The sequence below is a fragment of the Poecile atricapillus genome, chromosome Z (genome assembly GCF_030490865.1).
Source record: "Poecile atricapillus isolate bPoeAtr1 chromosome Z, bPoeAtr1.hap1, whole genome shotgun sequence".
Lineage (NCBI taxonomy): Eukaryota > Metazoa > Chordata > Aves > Passeriformes > Paridae > Poecile > Poecile atricapillus.
In genome coordinates this window covers 119404196-119430224 of record NC_081289.1, presented here as the reverse complement: position 1 = coordinate 119430224, position 26029 = coordinate 119404196, and the positions used below count along the sequence as shown (strand labels likewise).

Below are 26029 nucleotides of genomic sequence, written 5' to 3'. Positions count from 1 at the left end.
AGCTCTGAAACACATTTTCACAGTCCTTTCAAATAGCACGTATCCTCAGTTTTACGGTTGTGGAAGTGAAAACAACACAGGCATTTCCGGAATCTGCATTTAGAGACTCACCCTTGCTTCTGTGCTTGGATACTGCATCAGCGGTAGTACTGAGCCATGGGAAAAGCCCAGCCAAACTGGAGCAGCTCTGTAAAGAGCCTCTTCCAGTAGTTCCACAAGAAAGGGCATGTTGGAAGCAGTCTCCCTGCTTAAGATAAAAAGTTGCCCTTTGACAAAAGCATTGCTGGAATGCAAGGAATGCTATGTGCCCCAGAAACATGCTTGAGAGATGAAAAGATTGGTTGTTTTCTTCCCAACTGGGTTTTTGTGCACCAGAGTTATTCCCCTTTTTTGCGGCTTCCTATATGTCGTAATTTTACATGAACATATTATGTCCTAGAAGTGAATGCCGTGGCAAATGAGTAACACTTCAGAGCCACAGGTGGAACCTGGCTGTAGGTTCAGAGAGGTCAAGAAGTCCTGGTGAGCAAAAGGTTACTGAGACTATTTCCTTGAACCTGAACTGCTTTCTGCAAGCATCAAAGTTACAAAGACGACACTGCAGACAAAGCCGACTGGTTTGATATCGCTGAAAAGTGCTGCCCACAGAGCAGCAAAAAGCCTTGCCTCTGTGTGCTCTTAATTTGCAGCCAGCTGAGAAGATGCACTGACAAAGCTAGACTAATAAAGTGCTTAGGAACCAGGACACAGTTGTAGCAGATAGCCCAAATTCTCTTCTCTCAGCCAGCTAAATTTACAATCTGTGTAAATTTAAGAGTAGTTATTTCAGTCCCAGGTGTTTCCAGGTGTGAGACATACTTATTTTATTCCTCTTCTGTGCTCCTCTTTGCAGAGCATCACCAGAAATCATCTTGGGTTTGGAAGAGTTTCAGCAGCAGAGTATATGGGGAGGATAAAATTTTGCACCAAGAAGTTCATCAGTGTTCAGCTTGTGTGTTATGTATGTGTGTCTGTCTATGCATCTTTCGCTTTAAAAGTGACCTCTACTCAAGAATAATTGTCCTTTATGATGAAAGAGCAAGCAGTTTTTGCTTAAAATTCAAGACTCTAGTTTCCAGTATCATTTTACATCAAACTTTTAGCAATGGATTTTGAAATAGCACTAAAGGAGAGGAGAGTGGTAAGGATTTAAATCTGTATGTCTTCTACAGTTAGTTCACGTGGGTCACTTGAACTTGGAGTAACTGTTTATTTTTTGTGCGTTCTCATTTCTGCTTCTTGGAGTACTCAATGGTTATGCTGCATGCAGCTTCCCTTTGGCATTGATTACAAGGATGGTGAACAGATTTTGTATTACATTTTTGTATGCCTTAATTATGTTGCATGTGCATTGCAATGCTTTATAGATCTCCTTAGGAAGAGGACGTTTTAACATGTCATTTTCATTGAAAATTTGAATTTTGGGTGTAGCTGAGCAGACAGTTTTTGAGCATGGCCTTTTTTTACCTTTTAAACTAACTGGGTTGCTAAGCCTGATTCACGACAGTATTAATCATACTTGATAATTTCAATAGTTGCAACTGCAGCTGTCAAAATACATTTGAGAATGTAAGGCATATTAAGTATAAGCTCATTTTTCTGTGTGTGGAAGCTTTTTTTATAAATTACTAGTCTGTGTTCTAAATGAGGTTATATTAGTGAAGATTTGAGCAATATTTAAAAAACAAGGTCTGGTGGGAATTCCTAGAAATAAATTATGAGCTTTTTTTTTTTTTTTTTTGCATTCTTCTTTAGTTCAGTCCTGATTAAAAGGCTCGTTTTAGTAGTTTCTTGTCTAAATGCAACATTTATGTTATGCTCACTCAAAAGCACACAGAGCAGCTTTGCATTGGATGAGTGCAGGGTGAGGCTTGTTTTGTGACTTTTCAATTCACAGGTTTTGCTGATTCATGTCAGGGGAACTGACAAACCCTCATGGTTTGATCTGGGAGGAGCCACTGGTCCTGCCTCAAGAGTAGTAGAAAAAACTGTATTTTTGAAGGTTTCCCACCTGTTTTTGTAGAAACACAGGTATTTCTGGACTGAGGCTTTAGTAGCCCCTAGCAGGAATTTTAAGCTCTTGTGGAAACTGTATGGGAATGCCTTCATTTTTCAGCATCCTAGCAAGAGAGAGTGGGAGAGCCTGAACCCTCAGCAGTTGCCAGTGGCACCCCATTCTCCCCCCCACCTGCAAAATCACATGCACATGTTATCACAGTTATCAGAGAAAGAGTTTTTCTTCATGGGATGTATTTTTCCATTGTTTAGTATTTTGTGGATCAAAGGATGCAGTGTTTTTGAAATTGAAGCCTGCATTTTGTTTTGAGTTTCAGGCTTTGAGTTGGTAAAACAGGGTTTGAGGAAAGTCCTTCTATTCTGAGGAAACTTAAATCAGTGGTACAGTTGGCCCAGGCAGGTGCCAGATCCAACGCAGTACATTTATGTGTACTGCCAAGATCTCTATTTCTTCAGTTTCCTTCTATGAAAGGAAGTTTGCAGTGTCCTATCAATCCCAGTAGGGAAAGCCTTGCTGAGGGTGCAGCAGAGAGCCAGCAGTGGGAGAATGGTGCCACCCTGGTAGCATTGGGTTCTGCACAGGGCATCAGCATCTCTCCGTGCACCTGCCAGGGTTCTGTCCTGGAACACATAATGGCTCTGTTAACTTTCCTTAGACACCTTCATTCTTCTGCTTTGGAGTCTCTTAGCAGAGGGAGGTTTCTCAGTGCCTCCTGCATTTACAAGCATTTTAGAGCTGCATGTTGAGAAGACCAGTGGCTTATACCCTCTGCACCCCCAGACTTAACTTTGTGCATGTATAAGCTGCTCTTTATGTCAGATGGTGGATGTTACACAGCTGATGAGGCTGTGTGGGATTTTTCTTCATGTTTTAAAGAATGTTGGGTCCTTCACTGAAAAAACTAACACTGTCAGCTGAGCTGCTTTCTTTTACGCCTGGTATGGTGTTGATGCTGTAAATATATTACCTCTGGATACAGAATCTTTTCCCACTGCAACAGAAATTGGTGAAAATCAACCATCGGACATTCCCATAAAGTGATAGAACAAATGGAGCCATCTTGTCAGGACAGTAGTGATTACCCAGGCATGATTTGTAATTGTAGCAGTGATACCTGCTGGCCTCTTCACTTTGCTTTAATGTGCACTTGCATCCTCCGAACTTGTCTGGTTAAAAAAAGAGAGAACTCTATATTTAGCTGTAATCTTTTCAGTGCGTGAGAGCCTATCTAGACCACCTTGCAGTTCATGCTGTTTTTGCAGCTCAGGTGAGAGTCTACGTCTGAGCTAGTTCTTCTGCAGCTTCTTCTGCTGATAGAGTAACCCTGTGCAGATTGTGAGAAACTTTAGAAAAATAAGTGTTTGTTACTGAGCTCTAAAGAAAAAGAGAAAAGAAAATTAATTACTAAGGCTCTGTAGTGTAGACTGCCCTTTCCTCTTGAAAGCAGCTGAATTGTGATTCTTTGCAAGTGGCTGTTGCAATCCATGGTGCTGCTCCCAGAATGATTTCAGGGGAAACAAAGAAGGGTAGATCTGTTCCTGCTGCCATGCTTGCATGCTATGAGTTTTCCATCTTTTCCTTTCCCCTGTCACAAAAGCAAACTTCTGACAGAAGAAAAGTAGCTTTCCTACAAACAGTGGGCAAAGCTGATTGAGGGTGTTGGACTGTTGTGTATAACTGCACAGGATAACAGGGAATTGTCATGTGGGAGCAGGACCAGACAGCCGATAATTAATTCTGCCTGTTTATAAATCTACATATTTATATTGTATGTGTAAATAATACTGATGTATGTTCCCTGCACTTGATGTACATAACCCTGCAGGGCAGGGTAGGGGACAGATACCAAGGCTACTTAACAGGCTTTCTTAATTTGGCAGCCATCAGTGTGCCTGTCTATCAGACATTTTTAATTCAATGATTCAGTGTAGCCAATGAGTTTTATTTCCAGTGCTCCTCACAGGCATAGCTCAGGCCAAGTACAAGTTGAATAACCTTCAGGAAAGCTGTGCTGTCCTTTTGTCGGCCGCTGTCTTTGAAAATTGCCTGCAGAGTTAGTGAGCAGGAACAGTTAAGATTTACAAACAATGATGAAGCTTGTCATGCATCTTTCACCATTCATCATCTGGGTGCCGTGGCTGGGCGGTGAAGTGTTCTTCATAAAAACCAGCTCAGTGTGAAATACACCTCGCAGCAATGTTTACTGCTCTGAAACTCGTCAGCAGCCCTTTATAGTAAATCCAGATTGCGATGTGACATTACAGTATATCATTGCAGAGCGCGCTGGGGTTTACACTAGGAATGAGTGCAGTTCACACCAGATGAGATGTCGAAATTGAGTTATGTAGGAATTTGGCTGTTATATGGGGATAGCTTTTGTTTTCTGAGGACTGAAAGTTAGCTTTATATATATAATATATATAATCTACACATACCTGCACTTGTGTGTGGGTGCCTATATCAATAGACACGGATATATAGATACACATACACTATGTGTACAAAGACTGCATACACTCACAGATTTCTCTGATGGGACCCTGTCTTACATTTATGCTATTTCTTAATACGTATTGCAGTATTTTGTTAAAGTGCTGCGTTTTAGCGTTAGCTCTTCGTGAAGTAGCCATTTATTTCCAAAAAATTCTTTTTTCAACAAGTTTTCTGTCTATGGTAGAGATGATGGATGCAGTTGGCTGGTAACTGCTGAAACAGAGCTAAACATGTTTGGAAGTTTTTATGTGTAAATATCTCCTAGAGCTTGGAAGATGAAGCATTGAGCCAGAAGATTTGGGGAAAACTTAGGCAGAAGCTTTAACATACAAAAAATACAGAAGTTACTTCACGCCTGAGATTACGTGCTGAGATTGGAAACCTTCTCCATGCTTGTGTTAGTCCTTTCAATTGCAGCATGGGCACAAGGTCGTTGAGAATAGGATAAAATAGTAGGTGCCTTTGTCTAATTACATAAGTGGGAAGTCAGTGCAAAACACAACCGAGACACTTTGTGTATCAGTAAGTCAAGACTGAGTCTTTGGAGATAAATGTGCTGTCTTGGGCATCTGATGGTCTGAGAAACACCTCTGAAGTTAAGCAGTAATAGCTGCATAAAGTGGAAGGCATCCCATGCTGGTTGGCCTACAGACAAGGACAATAACTTGCTTCAGTAAAAGTTAGGTGGTAGTTAACAGATAAGATAAAAAAGAAAAAAATATTTGAGACAGACCAGCAAAGTTTTTAAATACTTCCTGTGATTTTGTGTTTTTTTATTTCAGTGCTGTTCTGCAGAGCCTGTGAATTAAGTTACATTTCACTGCCTTGAGTACTGTGACTGCTTTATCTTCTGAGTTTCAAACAAAGCTGTCATTTTCTGGAATCTTCACTGAAGTCTTCTGGTTTTATTATTGCCTGACTTTTCAACCATCGGGGGAAATCTATTGGAAATACTGTTATATTTAATTTTAGATTTCTGAGACCTGTGCTCAAGTGTTAAATGTAGTTCAGAAGTGGAAAAAAAGGAGTGGGACTGCAGTTGTTACTAGTTACTGGGAGAGATAACTATACTTCATTTGTCCTCTTCACCTATTTTCAGTTCCTACACTTTTTTTTGCTTTAAGTGCTAATACTACAGTGAAATTGTACTTTTCTAGCTTAGAACACTTTCCACAAATATGTTTATTAATACTGATTTTATTTGGTTGATTTATTACATTTATCTGAAAAAGCCAACACTGTAAAGTTCATCTTTGTTCATCTTTGAGTCTGCTACAGCCAGTATGAAGGTAAAGCTTCAGATCCACTAATAATGTAAGTACAGAGGCTTCCAGGCTTACCAGTAGCATTCTGGTCTTATTTGTATTCATAATTAGCTCAATGATACGATATTAATCTCACCTACTTCTTTACCAGAGGCTTTAATGAATTTGATGAGGTTTCTGAGGGAGGAGAGAAGGTAGAGGATGGGCAGGAGATGACAGCAGTGGTGGTAAAAGTGTTAAGTATTATTTATGAAAATTTCTTCACTCCTTTTCTTCTGAGAAGGGAAAGTTTAGACACCACTACTTTTGTGGCTTGAATTAGTGGGGTAGATAGTAAAACTGTCACTTATAGCATAATGGTTTCAGGCAGAAGAATGTTGCATATAAAATCAAAGGGGTGTATTTCTTTACAACTTTTTGTGAAGAATGTATTTTTTGCTTTATGTATCTGCTCAATTTCTAGTAACTTGGCTAAGCTGCAGCCTTCAGATACTAGTAAGTGCTGCCCTGTCATAGGGATGCTGTAATGGCCTCAGAGCATGTAATTTAATTTCCTGTTCTGCCAGGTGATTCCTTGCTTTTGCAGTATCTGCTTTTCATACACTAGAGAGGTCAACATGACTTAGGGCAAGAATTAGGCAAAATACTCTAGATGCCACATTAACAGTATTTACTACAGTGTTAGCATCCAATTGTTGCTGTCCAGACATCTCCAAATTTGAGTTAAATGGGTAAGTGGGCCAGGACTAAGGAAAAAAAAAAAAAAAAAAAGATATTTTGTAGACCAGGTCAAGTCACTTAATTGTATATTGTTTTCTCACACAAAGGTCTCGTGGTGGTGGTGGTGACCTTTTCTTATGGTGACTCTGCAAAAAGCCAAAGCAGATGGTATCTATAGGGCACTGTAAAAATAGTCCAAGAGGAATAGCTCAGAATAGAGGAAAAAAAGCCTGCACCACGAATTAGCTAACAGTATATTGGCTGATTATAATGGCTGCCTTATAGCATCCAAGAATTGTCAATCATACCTTAATGTTTATAGAAGTGAAAAGTCAATGTGTAGTTGTTTAATTTGACATGACTCTCAGTCTGAGGAAGTGTAATCGCTAGAGGGGACAGTTAAGTAGCTGTGCTCCGTGTCAGCTTGTCTCGCTCCGCTCCGACTACTGCACTAAACGCTTTCCTGATGAGCGATAGATTTGTTTAAATACCAGGATAATTGCTAGCTACAGGATCCAACACTCTCTTAATGCCTTGTACTACATCTGTATTGGCTCTTGCCTGAGGCTCTTTGAGGTTTCTGCAGGGAAGAAGGCATGTATCTTCAATTACATTGTTCTCCTTCAGGTTTTGAAGGGTAATTGTTGCAGACATAAATGGGCTATAATAAATTACATTTCATTTCTTCCAAACTTGTTGAAGTAGATCAGACATGCCAGTGTTACAGCTGCTTTCTGCTTGTGACATCTGGGTAGTCTGCAGTACTGAGAAAACAAGAAGAACAGGACAAAATGTTCCCTCACTGGAAAAATGGAAAAATACCAGACTTGTAATGCTATACTGCTGCAAAGCCAGTGAACTTGTTTTGCATGCTATAAAAGTATTTGCTTCTCCTTGCTGCTTCAACACGTGCAAATTACGATCATATATATAAATGTTACTGCTGATTGTGAATAATCATAATAGGAGAGAGACTCATCTCTACTCTCTGTAGTTAGGACAGTGTCCACATTTTACTTTTTTAGTGCTGTTGGTGTCCTAAGAAGATTGAAGAGACCTGGCAGTTTCTGCCAGGGTGGATGCCTACTGATTTCCTTTTGCTGAGCACATTCCTGTTGTGTCACAGCACACTCACAGTGGTGCAGCTGCAAGGCAAATGCCAGCAGCTCCCTACCCTTCCCTACAGTGTGCCCCCACCTCTGCTACTAAAGGTCCTCCACTTGGTACCCACAGGCTGTTGCAAGAAAAGCTGGAAGCATCTGTGTGTGGATTACAGCTTCCTTGAAAAATGTTAGAAGGGATTGGAGGGAGCATTTATTTTTGAAATATCCTTTTCTTAGAAGTCTGACAAAATCTTAAGATTGGTTTTGAAGTATATTGAGAATTGAAGATTTAATTTTTAGAGATTCATTTTACTATGTGATGAGAGTGGGAGCCACGTTATACAGAATATTCCCTGGAATTCATTTTGAAATAAACCAATTATAATTTAGTTTCTTCTTTAACACTGGTGTTTATATATTTGCATTTATTCTCTCCTTTCTCATAATTTTACAATGCCAGTCTCGAAGCTGTATGCTTGATATTTATCTCACAGTGTCTGTTAAATCAGTTAAGTTTCTCAGGTTGAAGATTTTATTTATTCCAAGCATAGCATTAATCATGTATTAGACTGCTGAAGGTAAAATAATGTTCCTAGTCCAGTTGGCCAGTAGTTTGTTTCCTTTCTGAACATGGAAAAAAAAAATCAATGAGAGCTCTCTCCCATTTGTTTATAAATCATTTTGCCTTTCAAGTTTTCTGTCTCCGAGCAATTGCAGTCACTGCAAGGAGGGTTCTGTTTTCCCACCCTGGAACAACTGTTTACACTAGATGTTTTAGTGATTGTTTTTGATAAATTTGATAAATTTCAGTTTTGAGGCAGATTTAAGCTAGCTGTGTATCCCTAATTATAGTATAAATTTTCCTGATTACTCTAAATCAAGACTTCACTCTTGTTAGTTTTTGATTTTTCATCCCTTGGATAAATATGAACTTCTAGTTCATAAAGCCATCTCTACTAACACATCTTGCCCCAATGCTTCCCTGAATCACAGGTGCTTTCAGGATCTTTAATTGTGTGGATTGAGGTCATAGGTTTGTGGCAACAGAGTCTACACTGAAGTGAAATAACACTGGCTTGTTAAAAGGTGTCTGGTGTATTCCTGTTAGGTGGATACATTAGTCCCCTGGGACTACCAGAAATGAGTGTGCAACTGCCTAATTGTAGCTAAAAAGGCTCAGGAGAAGGTTGGCTCATAGTTTAGAAGTAATTGCCCCTTCTCAGCTGTGGAGCTGACCTCTGTAACAGTGACTCTTAACTTTCCAGCTTGGACCATTTCATCTGCTTTTCCTTCTGCATACGACTGCTATGTGTGTGTGGAGTAGGACTGCCTTCCCTGTCTTTCAAGAGAGGGAAAAAACCCTGCTGTGACCCTGAACAGCACCAACTACAGAGTTAGTGTGTAGTGCAATCTCCTTGCAGCCCATGCTCTTTGACTTCTTTCATCACCCTGTGTCCATGGTGAGTTGCAGCAGGGCTGTGTGATGCAGGAGAGGATGAGCTCTTTCCACGTACCTTCATCCTACCTTGCTCTTAGAGTGTCAAACCACCTTCTTTCTGACCAGAGTTGCACACAGCGCTGTTGAAATTAACTGAGATGGGGTGTTGGAGTGATTTTCTTGGGGGCAGGCAGTCTTTGATACAGTCACTAGGGTCTGGATGGCCCCAGAGACCTACCTATCTTAAAATTTTCCCTACAGCAGATGACAGTAGTAAAATTCTGATTTTCTGTTTATCTATTTAAGTGTTTTAGAACTTTCCTACCACTATCATTATCAGAGAGTGCTGGGAAAGGACAGGGAAGTGCATGTTGGAGCTTGTCAGCTACACTTTTTCCCATTCCAGTGTTAGCAAGGAAAGATGGCACAAGAGGACCTAGTACCCTTGAAGGAAACAAACACAACCAAGGTTGTTGGGCCCTACTGGAAGGCCCTAGAGCATGTAGACTGTAACCAGTGTGATCTCAGAGGAGGTTTGATCCTTCCTAGCAAGGCTGCTGCTGTCAGGATCCAGAAGAAAATGCTGGCTACTGGTGGGTTGACCTTCCCACCAGGTGGGCATCACCAGGTGGGGTGTAGGACGTTACTGGGCCCATGGAAATGCAGCTGGCAGTACCAGCAGCATCATTAGACACAGCCCATGCCCTCCAGCTGATGGCACACACTCAGCATTACTTGTATTATGTTCATGGGAATGAATATAAATACAACACAGCAGGTCTGTCTTAAGCCTAATGTTGTGTGAAACTTCATTTAACTTACTTGACTACCTCAAAAATGTTTTGTGTTCTGTTTTTGTCCCTATTTACTCAAGTATTGTGACTTACTGCAGCAAGGTTCCTAAACTTTGAGGGGAATAAATCTCACTTTAAAATAAGTAGCAACATTTTTACTCTGCATATACCCATCTTGTGCTGTGTATTTCATCAATGCTCATTGAACCATTTTACTGCAGCTCTGCTGAACTTGCATCCAGATTAAAGTTAATATTAAAAATGGTAATGCCATGGTAATAATAAGTCACTTTAAAAGCTTCTGGGCTTTTTAATTTGCAGATTCATTTAAATTGTAAGATGTAAATGATAAGGCTTTTTCTTTCTTTCCTCGTACTCAATTTTGGGCTCAGTCATTGGTGAGTGTAGTGTTGCTCATGCTGAAATCAGTGACAAACCTCCTATTCCTTTTGCAAGTATGGTACAAGTATGGTATGCAGATCCTTGTCTTCTTCCCAGCAGAGACAGTTGAATTGTGAGAGAATTTAAAAAGTAAATAAACCTATTTGCAAGTTGAAAATAATTGTATTTACTATAACCGATCACTTGTATTAGACCTAGTATTTTTGACTGATGGTTTAGTTACCTCTTGACTTCCAAAAGCTTGCAAGTTATGTCCAAAATTTTTTTAAGCTGTATAATATAGCACTGTTGCACTGAGACAGTGTTTTTTAAAATTAAATTGTTAAAGCCTGAAAGAGCTGAGTCCATCATTTTTAACTATTTGATTATGCTTTGAGCATTAGGATTGATAATCCCAGACACGGATTTCATCCTTGTTTTATAAATTGACATGGGCAACAATGAAATATGAAGAGAAGTGACCAGAATTAACATTTACATTTACATGGCTAGTCTTGGTGTTGTGCAAACTGGTTTTTTGTTCCTGATACACTAGTGAAGATTAACAGGCTTTCTGCCCCAGTAATGGAGAGACATTCAGCCAGAATAGTGTTGTGTTTGGATTTCTGTGCTGAATACTAAAAGGTTTTATGTGATTGTTAGAACTCTTGGAATCCTGTTTCTTTCCTTTAGCACAGCTACACAAAGGAGAAACTTTGTGCCTTTTGTTTTGTGTCTCCACATACTCTACTTGATAACTTATCCTGAGCCTTAAGTGCATTCTTCCCTTTAAAAATAAAGTTATTTCAAAAAACTTTTGTCACCTCAGCTGTTGCAAATGACAGTGCATTTTTTAGTAGGACAATTGATATTTCTAAGGTAATTATTCACAAGGAACTTCTTGTATAGACAGGTTTGAAGTACATGTATCTTAAAAAAAAAAAAAGGCAGTTATTTTGTAGTGATGCCCAAAAGCAGATGCCCCAGGAGTCAGGACTCCCTAGTTGTCTTCTGTGTTGCTCCAGGAGGCAGGTGTAGCCTGTGAGGTCTTCCCTTGAAACAGGAAGCAGTTCCCACCATCAGTGTCAGCAGTCATAGCACAGAAAAGCCTTTTGCCCATTCAGTCACCTCTGTGTGGCATTATCTGCTGGTTAGGTGGTGTTTGGGATGTATGGAAAAGCTGTGTCATCAATGTAGGAGAAGATGCAGACCCCAGAGGGAATGGGCAGTAATCAGTCTCCACAAAATTATCATGAAGTCACCTAACTGTGCCTGAAGGAACTTCTAGGGTGCCAAGAGACAATGTCATGCTCTCTTTTTTAGAGCTGGCTGGAAATCATTCTGACAGAAACTTTGGCTTTGGAAAAATCTAACCCACTGATGGTTTTTGCTGAAATTAAGTATTTCTGCAAACTTAGGACAAACAGGATTCAGCTGGCCTTCTTTCCTCAACAGTCTCACATGGATGATGAATCCATTACGAACCTGGAGAAGAGAGTACAGGGGGGTATTACTGGGGCCTTTCAATTAGAGAGGGCTGATAACGGCACGACTGGCTTTTTAAAAGGGCCTGTAGATAGGTCAGGGAATAATGATTTTAAACTAAAGGAGGTTAAATTCAGACTTGACACTGGGAGAATTTTTTTACAATGGTGGTGGTAAAATACTGGCACAGGTTGTCCAGAGAGGTCATGGGTGGAACATTCACAGAAGCATTCAAGGTCAGGTTGAATGGGACTCTGAGCTACCTGATCTAGTTTGAGATGTCTCTTGTCACTGCAAGGGAGTTGAACTAGATGTCCTAAAGATCCTTTCCAACGAAACCATTCTATCATTCCTGTCAAAGATTTGGAGTTGTAGGCAGTCCATTGCTGTTCTTGCCTTGCTGTGAGGAGTTGCTGCCTGTTCACGTGGTTGTGTGGCCTCTTGTGACTCCGATGTGTTCTCTTACCGTTCATGAATGGTTTGTTCTCTTTTCATAGGGGGAAAAAAATCCAAACCAAACCAGACAAACTTCTGTAAACAGTGTTCATTTCATGGATCTGGCTTCAAAAGGTGGCCACACAGGAGGGGCATGTGGGGTGCTAAGGCCTGCCTTGCTACTGTGCCCAGTGGTGGGACAGTCTAGGGAGTTTCAAGATTCTGGCCCCCATAGCACAGCAATTTTGTGCAAAACCAGTCCTGACAGGATAAAATACTCAAAATAGAAATTTCAGCCTGTGCACCAGCAGCTGCTAAGATAGTTATATATTTCTCATGAGAAATTATTGGTATGTTTCTACTTTAATCTTGTTGTTAGATTTTGAATAAGAAAAACAATCCAAAGAGTGGATTTTAAGTTCTTTTTTCTTCTCAGTGCTAGCTGTCTTCTGTCAGTCTTCTGAGTATAACACACCAGGGACATCTTTTTTTGATGGAGAATCAGTCTCCAGTGTTGTGTATGGAATAGAGAAGTAGTATCTTGACTTCCAGGAATAAAGAGATTTAAGGTCCTAGCTTTGTCACAGCCTTGTTACATGATGAAGCAAATTCCTCTGAGATACCTTGCTGCTCCTCAGTTAGTGACAGATGTCCAAATGCCCCCTATACATCATAGCTACTTTTTAAATCTTCCTTTGCTGAAAATCAGTGCCTTCTCCTATGTTTCTGTGTCTGTTCTCTAATCTTGAATCTTCAAGTGTTTTGTTGGTGGCCTGGTTTCTGTTTGTCAAAAATTCCTGTTAGACTCTGATGTGGAATACAGCTGTGTAAACATTGGGTCCTCTGGTGGACTGGAAATGTCTAAGGGAAGTAAGGCTCTCTCTCTCCAAAAGTAGTCTGCTGGTCAAGAGTCACAGCCTGAAGGAGAAGCACGTGGATCTCTACAGTACTGGCAATACAACGCCTCCATTCCCCATGTTGCTTTGCAGCTGTGTACCCAGGACAGCACAAGGCATTAAATAAAGGAGAGATTAAATAAAGAAGGCTAGGGAGGGAAAAGTGAGATACTTTTTGCATTTTAATCATGATGCCTTTCTTTGTAGTGTTACTACCAGGTTAAAAATAGGTCAAAACAGTGACTTCATCCCAGCTCTTTTGTGTCTGAGGTTGTCATGCTTTATGTGTAATTGTATGGAATGTTTTCACTTACAGATGACTCAAAAACAATCTACAGAAATGCCTGTTTTACCTTGCTACCCAGAAATGCCTGCTTTATGTTGAGATGCTAGAGAATGTTTTGCTTCATGTCTTCCAGTACAAAATCTTGATGAAATTATTAAAATAATGTTCTGTTTTTGCAAGAACTAGCCATTAGAGTTCCTGGCAGGGGAATATAAACTGGGGGGTTTCTGTGGAGGTGTACCTGGCTGGGACCTGACTTGGTAGAATGAGCACATAGGGTGAGTACATGCACAAGAGGCAAGTAACCATTCACTTCTGCCAGACAAAGAGAGCTTTTACCAGCTGAATGACGCATGTTGCCTTTCCGTCTTCCAAAGCAAGGGTACTCACCTCAGCACACCTGAAGTTTTTTGAGATTGTTCATCCTCTGCCTTTCCTAGCCTGCAGCAGTGGCTCAATGACATCAAGTTAGCCACATAATGTAAAGCTGGTGATAAGAGAGTTAGTCCATCAATACTGCTCTGCTCCAGTTCCTGCATGCAAGCATGAAGGGCAGTTGCTTTGTAGAAGATTGGTACAATTTCAAGGTATGTTTTGTAGTCTTGAGTAAAAAGCACAAGCTTCCAAAGTACCATTTTAGCATCTTGTCTGTCTAGGTGGTGGTGGATGAGAAGTGGAAAGCCTTATTTGATTGTTTCACATATTACTGTAAGAGAATTTAAAACCAGAGGTGAGGGAGTCAACAGGAGGATATTTTCTCCAGCCTCTGGTTTCTAATTACATCAGTTATAGCCCTACCTTCTTAGTTGCTAAAACCACAAGCACGAACTGGAAAAGAATTGAGATAATCCATGGTAAAGCATACTGAATAAAGATCTTTACCTTTTATCCTGAGTTCCTAATGCCAAAAATTAATGCTATTTGAAAATGCACAATAAATGTGCCCTACTGTGGGCATCCAAGATAATCCTAACTGCCTTAAATGTTAGTGACAAGGGTAGGTGTTAGAGAAGGAAAAAAGGGCTTTGCTGTGAAATAGTATACCTGTGTTAAGAGACACAGATGGAGTGTACATTTGTTTCAAGATCCTTAGGCTTGTTTTTATTTTTGCATCAAAAATCAACTCTGTTTTTGCTCTTATAACTTCTTGTCAACAGGAAAATATCCACAGACATATATTTCTAGCACTGGACAAGTTTCTGTGGTGTTAATAGATAGCAGAGCAGAAAAGGAGCATCACTCCCTCGTTCTTGCAAGTTAATCTACATCGTGGTCAGCACAGAAGAGTCCATAACACATTGATCACAGGAACATCGCAGAGACATTTCAGCTGGTCAAAGTAATGTGTGGAGTTCAGTTTTAAAGCACACCCATAGCTGAGTTTTCTTTTTCCCCTTGTAAAGTGCTTGGTATCAGCCTCGACGTCTCACACATTGGTGTGCGTCATACTGCTGCAAAGCAGTCTGCACACACACTATGTTGTGGTGACCAGCCTGCAGCACACAGAAACCCTTGGCTTCAGGTGGGCTTCCAGGATTTATCCCTGTGGAAGATACCCCCTTGTCCAGATCTGTGATGAGGCCTGAGGGATGGAGAAGAAGGATAGTCAGTACAGAAAACAGGCAGTGCATTTAAGCACTTATGGACATCAGCAGGAATTTTCATTAAGAACCATTTCATCCCAGCAGTTTTCTTGAGCAAGAGAGGTGTAATTAAGAAGATAGCATTTTGGAGGTTTTTTTTTTACTTTAGTTCATACAGAGTAGAAACAAAAGAAATAAAATACATTGGGGGTTCATCAAGTGCAAATGTCCTTCAGGAGCGTGCATTCACTGCAGGTTTACAAAATTGCAATCTTTGTGTTCAAAGAAAATTTTGAAAACACAGCTGATTCAAGTTTGTTCTTACTTTTATTGAAACTTCTCTGTGGCCTAGTAGGAACCAATGGACCCATAGGCTCTTGACTGCTGGATCTGCACAGGGCCAAATACCAGAGTATGAGGCTGGACCCATTGCGTGGCTGGTTTGTGAACAGTTTTTTCACCCTGGTGTAAGTCAGTAGTCTTTTTAAATAGAGCATTCACACAGGAAGGGATCATATGAGAGGTTTGCAGAGGTAGGTTTTCTTTTTGACCATTTGTTAGTTAACTCTCCTTAAGGAGTTGAACCCTTGTTCAGCATAGGGTTAAGTACTACCAAAGGTGAAAGACAGCTGAAAGGAGATTGCTTAGGAGAACTTAGTCAACTTCCTGCATGTGTTTACATGGAGGCTGCATCTTGCTCGTCTTACCATCTACAGTGAAATCAGGACAAACCTCCCATTCTCTTTTTTTTGTGTGTCTTCTCAGTTGCTGAGACAGCAGCTGAGGATTCCAATAGTTCTCTGATTCCTAGTGGCTGATTCAGGGGGTTTGTTTGGTTGATACGGGTTTCTGACCTAAAGCTTTTTCAGGCAGTTACCATACTGTTACCACAGTTGCTGTGGCCTGGCAAGGTTGTTCAGGCTGTTTGCTGATGCTGGGAGGTAGAGTCAGCCCTTTTGGCAACAGTCTGAGCACCAGAGTGATGAGGTACCCTTGACTTGAGTGGAAATGGAGACAATGTTTTCAAACTGGATTTGGCCTGTGGTTACTTGCAAGCCACCAAGTCAGCCAACGTGGCCAGCCACCCTTTATGTCTTCAAGTGGTTTGAACTGCTATCCTGAGGAGTCAGTGCCATTTTCTCTCATTCTGCCCTTTGTGCAGATATCACGTCTTGCTTCTTGGCTTGACTGCTTGTGTTTTCCCAGGCCAGTTTGGTTTTCAAGAGCCTTTATGTGGGATCTCTGTAGCCTGGAATGGAAGTTGCTGCTTGAAACGGGAGTGGTATTTGCAGAAGGAAAGTGCTTTGGAGAAGAAGGTACTATGAAGGGCAGTTCTTGTCCACCCTCATGCCAAAAACTTAGGCATGCTTTAGTGATGCTCCCATGTCATCAAACTGCCAACAGCTTCTAGTTCTTCCTCGTACATGTGTGGCTGTGCTGATGCACAAATGTGCACACCAAGAAGAAGTGAATGGCCCTTAGCAGTGTGTGGTACTGACATGCTTACTCACTTTTCGTTCCCTAAGAAAGGTGAAAAAAATTTAAAAAAATGAGTTGTATTTGTACTCAATTGTACTCATTTTTAAATCTTTATAAATTACTCCTTATTTAGGGCTTAATAGTTTTTTAAATGTAAACTCAGGAAAATATTTACTTTTCAAGCATGAATGTCCTTCTGAAGTCAGTGCAGTTACCAGTGTCAGAAGACATAAGGTTTTGTGTCTGTGGTTGGGATCCCTTTTCACTTCTTTTCCTGTGTGAAATTAGCTGAACGATTTTTCAGATTCATATGGCTCAAAAGTATTCAGGTGCTTTCACAAGGGTAAATTAGGTAAAGGTAAATTAGATAAGGAATAGTCTTTAAAAACTGTCACAGACCCAATTCTGGTACTGTTATTTATACAGATAAGGGCTGTGTAACAACTGTGGGAGGATCAGCCACAAGCCTCAAACAGATGAAACTCATATACTTAAGTCAAAAAGAACATGGGTTTTGTTTCTCTGAACTTGGAATTTCTACATTTTATTGCTGTATGATTAAAACACTGAAACAGAATTACTTATTTCCTTCTTGCTGCCTTTTTATAGCTACAAGTCCCAGTCTGAGTATCTCATACTTTTTATCAGCATTGCACCTACTCACTGCACCTTGCTTGACTTCAGTGACTGTTGACTGCAGTGGAGGTCTGTTCAATAAAGCAGTCCAGGTCTGGATACAGAAAGAACAGTCTTACCTGCTCCAGGTAAATCTTGGTAGTGTCAGATCATTTTTAAAAGCTTTGTGGCTCTCATTACAAAACATTATGCAAATTCAGAGAGCAGAGTATATAGCCCAAATTGCCTAATAAGAAAAACTAGGATTAGTTTGGAAGTCAGTGGAAAAACTGGTGGAATTTCACTCGTCCAGAAGACTTAGGAGGCACCACTTGAGATGCTAAGAAACAGATTTGATTATTTGTGTACCAAGAAAAGTTGCCCTGTGTATCATTCAGCAGGTTTATGCAAAACTAACACAGAGCTGCTAAAATAGTAGACCACAAAAACAAAGTGGCAGTTTTGCTGTGGTAGAGTTTTAACATCTGTACGGTAGTGTGTTGACTCTTTTGGATTCTTTGTGTTTGGAAAAAAAAAACAAAACCAAAAAACACTTTCTGAAACCTTGTCACAGAGGTTTATAGATCTAAAGATTTAAATATAGGTATATATAGATCTATATACATATCTATAGATCTATAGATTTAAATATATATAGATTTAAATATAGGTATTTAAAAGTGTGCCTTTACATCACTTTAGGCACATGCATGCTTAGAAATATTAACAAATCCTGTAAAATAAATAAACCTCTTCCCCATTGGCTACTTGGGAGTAAACAAAAAATTATCCCCTTTTAACCTAAATTGCTTCTCTCGTACTTTTGTCCTGGAGGCCAGGGACATTCAGAATCCTTAGAGCATGTTCCAATCCTTCACGCACCTGATTTGCTAAATCAGAGCAGAATGAGGCTCTGAGAGTTGGAGAGCTGAGCCCTTGAGCTAGCAAGCCCTGTTGAGGTGATGCCAGCTGCATTACTATATAATTAAAAGTTTAGATTTTTGCTTTTTTTATGGAGAAAAAGATGATTCCTGATGCTAGACCTGGCCAGATCCTACCAAAGCTGCAGTTAGGTCTTAGCAGGCACAATAGCCTAAAACGGTGAATTACCACTGGGGAGCTAGTCTGTAGGACACATCAGGTGAGGTGATAATTCCACATTTTCTGTAGGTGATTTCCCCTTAGACATTGGCATGTGGACCTACAGAGCATCTCTGCTCTGTCATTACATAATAGTCAAAGCATGAACCACCCCAACAAGATACTCCCCTGAAATAGTGCACAATGTGTGTTTCAGATTATGGGAGTGGGGTGCAGGCTTGGCCATACAGTGAGTATGTTTATGCTGCTTCCCTTGCAGAAGAGCAGAAATGTTCCTCTGCTGTTCTGCTTGATTCCTGTAATCTGCATGTTTACGCTTGGTTCAAGCCCTAGGAGCTCTTAGGTCATGATAAAATTATTTAATAGAGAAAGTGAAGTGGAAAGACAAGTGGTATCTTCATCCAGACACTGAGGAAATGTGATTTTTCCTCAGACTCCACCAAAACCCTTCTTAAACACTAAAAAGGAAAGGAAGGAAACACACCATTAGGAATTTCCTGGTATGTTCTCATGGCAGAAAAAAGTTTGGCTCTTGGAAACCACAAGGATCATTTCTGATTCTGCAGCGCTTCTTGGTTTCAGGGTTGGTGGGCTAGAAAAAGTAAAAATCTAAACAGTTGTTGCCAACTGCAGGTTATGTAAGTGCAGTTCCAACCTGTTCTAAGAGCAGATCGGTGCACTGGTTATTTCAGACATGGAGATGTTGAAGACCTGTTTGGCTGTTCTGTGCATTTGACCACACGGCAAAGGAATACATGATGCTGCAGACCAGATCGCTCTTTTTGTGTTGTTAAAACAATTAGCAGCAACTGCAGGATGTATAAAAACTGTTGGAAGATGCCTTGACTACCTTGTCTTGCCCTCATCTCTAAGCACTGTGTTCTTTTCTTTGTATTTTAGCTGGGAAAAAATGTAATATAGGGTTAATATCCCTGGAGTTAAAAAATTTATGTTAGATCTAAAAGACAATAATAGGGTCTGCTTTGGCAGAGTGGTGTTGGAGCCTTAGTCATCCCTTATATGCATCAAAGGAGACACTTGCATTAAATCAAGGAGTCGGGTTCTGTAATATCAAAACAGGTCAAAACTCCCTGAAAGGAATGGAAATTGCTATTTTGTCTGTGCATGGGTTAAGTGGGTGAAAATGGGGTGTGGGGGTGTGGGGGTGTGTGAGTGTGTGTGATGTCAACTTCAAAATGTCTTTTCCATCTCTTGGCAACCAGTGTTTGTTTGAAAACAGGACAAATTCAGAAGCTGAGCTGCAAACCGAAGTTACTGCAGAAACACAGGACACTACAGAAATTGAATGTTGGTGGTTTTTTAAGAGTGTATTTCTAATTGTCCCATAAGTAGTGGGCTAAACCCAGATGGTGCAGTTTACTTTCCTTGAATCCTGTTGGATTTGACTGGCTATCAAAGTCAAACCTGACCTCATCTTTTTCATTGAACTTCAGGACAAGTAGAAGTCCCCAGAGTCTGAAAGCACCCAGGGCTCAAGTGTAGAGGAGCAGCTCACTTAGGCACAGCAGTGTGATTTCAGGACAGAGTTTAAGCCTCCACTCCGTATTTCTTGGTTTTGTGCATTGTATTAGATTCATCTTGGCTTCTAAGAAACAATAAGTGGCCGTAAACAATATTCTCTTTTAAAAGACCACAGGCTGGTAATACTTTACACTGAACAGTAAAATCCAGAACATAGTATTGATGATAAAGGTGTCAGGGGCTCATGGAGCTCCTGCTGTGATTTAGTTTCCCTCCAACTGCCTCAACTACCGATGCATTTTGCTAATTACATCATAGATTTTCTTATTGATGAACAGAATCTGAATTAACACGGGAAGCACTAATGTTACCCTTTCACTATTATTGTTGTACAAGAAGCCGTGGCAGATGCTGGCAGTTAGCTACACAAACATTAGTATTAACGATTGGCCATTTGGAATTGGTGACAAACTGCCGGCTGCTGGAATCCTGAGCCTGAAACCAATCAGGAAGTTAATGAGGAGAGAAATTACCACTGCAGCTTCCCCTTAATTATATTCATGGTAGGCAGGAAGGGAGTGTTGGGGGTGGATCTCAACTCATCTAAGGTTAGGAAGGTCAGAGACCCTTTTACTTGGTTTTTGTATCTACTGCAAATTGCTATGTTGCAACCGTTCCTAGGACTGCATTAGTTTTAAATTCTGTAATATTTGCCCTCAGCCTCGGACTGCCCGAGGCAGGGCCTTAGGTCTGTAGGCAGGTAGCTTCCTTGTGGGTGGAGGGATACAGCCCCCAGACCTCGAGTTGTTTTCCTCCCGTCGTTACTCTCGCTGTTCGTATTGGCGGGAGGAGGGAGACCAGCACCTCAGCATGAACGAGGGAACAGCTAACTCCTAGCCCCTCTTCCCGGAGAGAGAAGATCTCTCTGTGTCTCCCCTAGTCAGAGCCAGGGGGTGTTTCAGGCACTGTTTTTTTTTCTCTCTCTTCCCCTCACTCGCAGTGTTTTCGCCGCCCAGCAGCCAGGACTCCGGCCTGGGGTGCCTGTCGAGCAGCAGCGAGAGCACCAAGGGGGACCTGGAGTGCGAGCCCCCCGCGCAGCCCGGTAACTTCGCCATGAGCCCCGTCCAGGAGGGCGGCGAGTAGCCGCGGCGTGGCGGCCCTCGCCCGGGGCAGGGCGGTACAGCAGCAGCGTTCTCGGTTTGCTTGTTCTGCTTGGGGGTTGCGGGGGACGGGCGGGGGGGGGGGGGGGGTGTTTGGTTTCTTCTTCCCAGGTGCGGGGCGGGACTCCAGCTTCCCCGGGGGCGGCCGTGGGGCCTCCCCGCGGCCGCCAGGGCCGGCTGACGCATCCTGCCGCCGAAAAGCCAGCGCGGTGCCTCCGCCGCCCGTCTGAGGGACGGGGGACCGCCGTCGGGGCACAGGCGGCCAGAGCGTCGCTGGAACGCGGGCAGCGCGCCGCTCGGGGTAGCGGGAGCCGAGATAACCGGGAGTCCTGTGCCGGGGCCGGTAACTCATCTCTGGGAAACATCGTCCCGTTATGTCTTCCTAACGGTTCCTTACAGGCTAACGCTGCTGCTTGGTCTGGGAGTTCTCGTGTCGCCAAATTAACATATTTTGCATATTACAGTTCAGTGCCTTGCCTTAGATTGCAGTCTAAACTGCAAGTAAGTAAGTCCCTTAAGAGTTGCCACGAATTTTGGCGTTTGTTATTTCGTTAAAAATGGGCTATGGTGTTCTTTCCTCGTGTTACCAAAGCCAATCCGAAATGAAACTAGTCTAGAAAAATTCATTGTTCTCTGTAGTTGCAGCTGTACCTGAAATAAAAATGTTATTGATGACTGAATTTTCTTGTGTGTATATTTGGTGAGCTGTATTAAAACAGAAAAAAAAAAAAAAGAAATTACTTGTATTTTCTTCGCTCTCTGCTTTGAAAACATCTATTTGATTTCACCCCCATCTGTTGTAATCAATAACCTGACCATCTTGTTTTTTATTAAATGCACTTACTCTTAATTTCATCCACCAGTGGTTTTAGAGAGAATAATGTGGAGTTACCTATATAGGTTTGACATTATAAATCACTTCTTGAGGCTGAATCGTATAGCGGTATCGATTGATCCTGATATATCACAGAAATTTACTGTCACTTCTGTTTTCAATTAAAGATACAATCAGTCAGATAATGACTTAATTGGATTTTACAGAAGATTGAGTTTTATTGCCCAGTGCTTTACGAGTTTAGTTAAGGAAGATCATTTTATCACAGTTGTCAGCCTGCTCCCGCGGCTCCGTGCCCTTCTGCCGCTGTCGCCACCGTGTCGGCGGCGCGGCTCCCCGGAGGGCACGGCAGACGGGACCGGGACGGAGGCGGGTGCTCGCTTCCACCTGTCAGTCCTCAGGCCTTGCTGAACCCCTCAGCTTCTTAATTTCTGGAAAACGTTTCACGGCTCCCTCCCCCTCTCGACCCTTCCCTTGTCCGGCACCCCGAGGGGTGCAGCGCCGCGGCGGGGACCTGCCTGTCCCGAGTGGTGCTCCCGGCCCGTGTTGGTGCGGAGAGGGGCTGCTCCCCTGCTCGGGGCACGCTGCGGGAGCGAGGGGCCGCCTCGCTGCCCCGGGGGAGGCGGCCGTGCCAGTCAGGGTGGCCTGCCCCGGGCGGCGCCGGGCGCTGCATGCCCTGGGAGAAGCTTACGCTGCTGGTGGCTTGGGCCTGTTTCTGGTTGCCGAGCTGAGCGGGGAACAGCCCTGGGGACAAACGAAGCGGGATCTGCCCCGCTGTGGCGCACGGGGAGTGGGGGAAAAAAGCCATGCTCTTTAAACAGACCAGTGTGGGATCTGGTTGGTGACAAGGGCGTTGAGAGTAAGTTACGGGGAGAACAAACAGCGTCCCTCAGAAGACTAGGGCAATCCTGCCTGGAGCACCAAGTTTTGCAGAGTACGTCAAATTCAGCCATGAGGGAACTTCGGTGGAAAGGATCGCCGATGAAGGATGGCCGAGGAGTTCATGTCCCACCCCACCAAGAGTGGGGAGATGCGGGGCGATCTCCCGTGCCTCCTGTGGGAAGGCAGTGGCTGTAGCTGGGAGTGCTGGCCCTAGGTGGATGCGGGGCCGGCTCGGCTGCCCTGTGACAGGACGTGGCCCCGCGGGGAGAGGATGCGCGCCGCTGGCACTTTCCCCTGGCCTGTCCCTGGGTGCTGTCTATTTGCATGGTCCGGGACGTTCCGCGTTTTGATGTCTGGGACTCCTCCGAACAGAGCTGACGGGGTTGTGCACGGAGCACGGAGACTTTTCACGGAGGCTTCTTGGGGTTTGGGGCGGATTGGGATTTGGTGGGATTTTGTTTGGTTTGTCTGTGTTTGTGAGTGGTTTCTTCGTTGCTGCTGTTTTGTTTACGATCCCTTTTTTGCTCGGGGGTTTCGTGGTTGGGGGTGTGGTTTTGTTTTGTTCGTTTTTATTTTACTTTTTCAGAGCACTGCAAGTCGCCCTCTTCCCAAGTATCTCTAGCTGGTTGGTAAGCAGTGAGCTTTATTAACGCTTCTCCTCGTTCCGCGCCCTTCGCCAGGCCGATTTGACTGCTAGTTTGCATGACCCTGTGCGGAATTCATATTTTCCTCGAAGTCTTCCATGAAAGTTTTGCCTCGCTCTAGTGTGACCCACCACGAAGCCCAGCAGGGCTGGCATTTTCCTCCTCTTCTTCCTTACTGTGTGACAACGCAGACGGTCAGAGACTTCCAGAGTCACTCTCCGAGCTGGAAATCGTGCCTAATTTATTCCTGTCTTCTCCCTGTAACGCGGGTAAATGTCTTAAAGCAGTTCGGGCGAGGTGAACTAATCTTGCCGTTCGCACTCGCTCAACGGTGACCAGCATCCCGCGAATGCCCCCCCCCCCCCCCCAAAAAAAAAAAGCTTAGTTTAGAGCAGTGCAAGCACTAGCGAACACTCCCTCTGGCCCGACCCCCTCCCCGTCCCGCAGAACGTGGGGAACGGCGGGGCAGACCTGCGGCCGCCCGTCTGCCCGGCTGAGACGCGGCTCACGGCCGGTTACAGTAGCGCCGAGTCCGCCGGATGGCTCTATATCGAAAAGTCGCGAAACGCCAGCGGATTCGGGCCGGCTTCTAGCCCGTCCCCCGCCCTGCCCGGTCGGCAGGGTTTCTTTGGCCCTTTGGCTGAGCCGGTCCCTTTCCGCTAAACGTTATTTGCAGCATATGTTTCGCACATTCATTCTCTTTCGGTCTATTATTCTGGGCGCTAACTGCTAGCACCTCATTGTCACCTTGAAATTTCCTCTGCTATTTTGCAATTAAAAGCTTAATAGCCCTGGAAACGGAGTTCATGTGGCGCAGTTTACCATCGCCACTTCGTCTGAAAAGCTTTCTGCTGGGATCCCATTATGTGCTTGAATAAACCTTTTCGGCGAGCAGAAATGGGAACCGGGTTTGTCAGGTGTTGGGTTACAATGGACTTTCAGGCAGGGGACGTTTTGCTCACATAAATACGAATCTGGCCCTATGGATAGATGTTGTCAAATACTAGGACATGGAAACCGTTCCCATCAAATATGAGAAAAGGATTACAGCATTATATCAAACGGGTATTTCAACCTAAACTCCCGATGTGCAGCCAAGCGAGAGAGGGGCCCCCGGCCCTCAGCAGCCTACCGCCGTGCCGGGCACTTCGGCTCGGGATCTGACAGTCGCCCGGCCGGCTGCGGTGGCGGAGGCGCCCCGCAGGACCCTCTCCAGCAAGTGGGGAGGTATAGGATTTTCCACCACCATCATCACCCCCACAGACACTTGCGTCCCGTTTCTTCGTTTTGAGGAAACGGATTTCCAAGGGTTGGGTGCGCATCATCTTCTACGTAATTTTGTGATAGTTGAATGTTTCGTTCGCTTCTTTTTCTCCCCTCGATGGGGACTCCCGAGTGTGCAAGAGGCCCTGCGGGGGAGGCCAGCTGCGAGCTGTAGGGTTCAGTGCATGCACCCCGGCAGCAAAAAAAAAGATGTTCTACTAGCGCTGCGAGAAAATGCACTGTTCCCCATATCTGATCCGATTCACCTCCCTGGCTCGGTACGATTTACAGGCGGAGTGCTCAACCTGCTCACACCCCGCACACGGCCCGGGAGAGAAAGATCACTAGAAAAGTAATGAGAAAATAACCTAGTAATGAAATACCACGGAAATACCTTCGTAGCATACACTGTGCCTTTTATTCTCTGCGGCGAAATGCTTCTGAGTTTTAAATCTGATTTAGTTATTACGTAGCTTCGCTAAAACCTTTATTTCGTGTAGCGGTTTTGGTGGAGAGATGCCTGGGAAGAGGCAACGAAATGGGTTCGGGTCCAAGCAGCGGCCCCTGCCCGCCCGCGGACGGGCAGATGAACGCTTGCAGTAAATTTGTTTCCCCCCCAGCCAAAACGCCTATAACTTTCTTTTTGTTTGGTTGGTTTTTTCCCCACCAATATATTACATATGTATCAAACGTTCTCGCTGCCACGGGAAATACCCGTGTTTCAGCGAGAAACCCACTCCTGCGTACTACAAGCCCGCTGCATCAGACATTATCATTTCAGTTTCAAGCAACCTGAACTTTGCCGTGAATTTCACATTCCTTTCTATAGCCGTCGTTTGCGTTTAGGTAGCTGTCTTGCCGGGGGATGCAGGAGAGGCAGCGGACCCTACGGGGGCAGGTGCCTATCGCGGCTCTCCAGCTCTGCGGTGCGATCCGGCGGGGACGCGGCCGCAGCCCGATTCTCCGCAGTTGTGGGCAGCTCCTGGTCCCGGGCAGCCCCTGCTCAGAGCAGCTTTTTGCAGCTGCAAAACTTTGATCTCGGCCCCTTGCCACTACCTCGCGGCGCTGGGCCACAGGCGGTAGCAGCCACACCGAGCCGCCGGACCCAGTGTCCCGTGGGCTTTCCAGGCGGGGCCGCCGCAGAGAAACCTCCTGGACCCGCTCATCTCTCAGCCCCGAGTGCCTTCGGGGGGGCAAGGCGTGAAGGGCCGGGGCTAGGTGACAACAGCCGCGGTCCCTATCCGCTCGGGGACGATCCCCGTCGGCACGGCACGGGCATCGCCGGCGCCCCGACGGCGGGGCAGAGGCCCCCCCACCTCCCCCCGCTTCCCTCCCTCCCTCCCTCTATCTTTCTCTCCCTCCATTCCCCTGTCAGCGCCGGGAAAGGAGGGTGGCGGTGGGGGCGGGCGGGGGGCGGGGGCGGGCTGAGGGGCTCTGGGCTCAGCGGGGCGGCTCGGGCAGCGGCAGTGTCGCTCCGGCCGGCGGCAGCGCTCTGCCCGCCGGTGCTACCGCGGCGGGCGGTGCCTCTCCCCGCCGGCCTGGGGTCGGAGCCGCGCCCCCCGCAGAGCCCGCGGGCAGAGCCGCCCACCTCCTCTCCTCCATCGCCCCGGCCTCCGCCCGCCCTCGCTGAGGC

General features: G+C 44.1%; 1 protein-coding gene across 1 annotated transcript in view; it reads left to right on the top strand.

Annotated features, from left to right (window-relative positions):
• The window catches only part of DMRT1 (doublesex and mab-3 related transcription factor 1), a 58558-nt gene extending 37803 nt beyond the window's left edge, over positions 1-20755 (top strand). Inside the window, exon 5 of the mRNA XM_058826769.1 lies at positions 20613-20755. Within this exon, the coding sequence (XP_058682752.1) occupies positions 20613-20755 (143 nt within the window). The remainder of the gene's footprint in view (positions 1-20612) is intronic.
• Positions 20756-26029: the final 5274 nt, after the last annotated feature.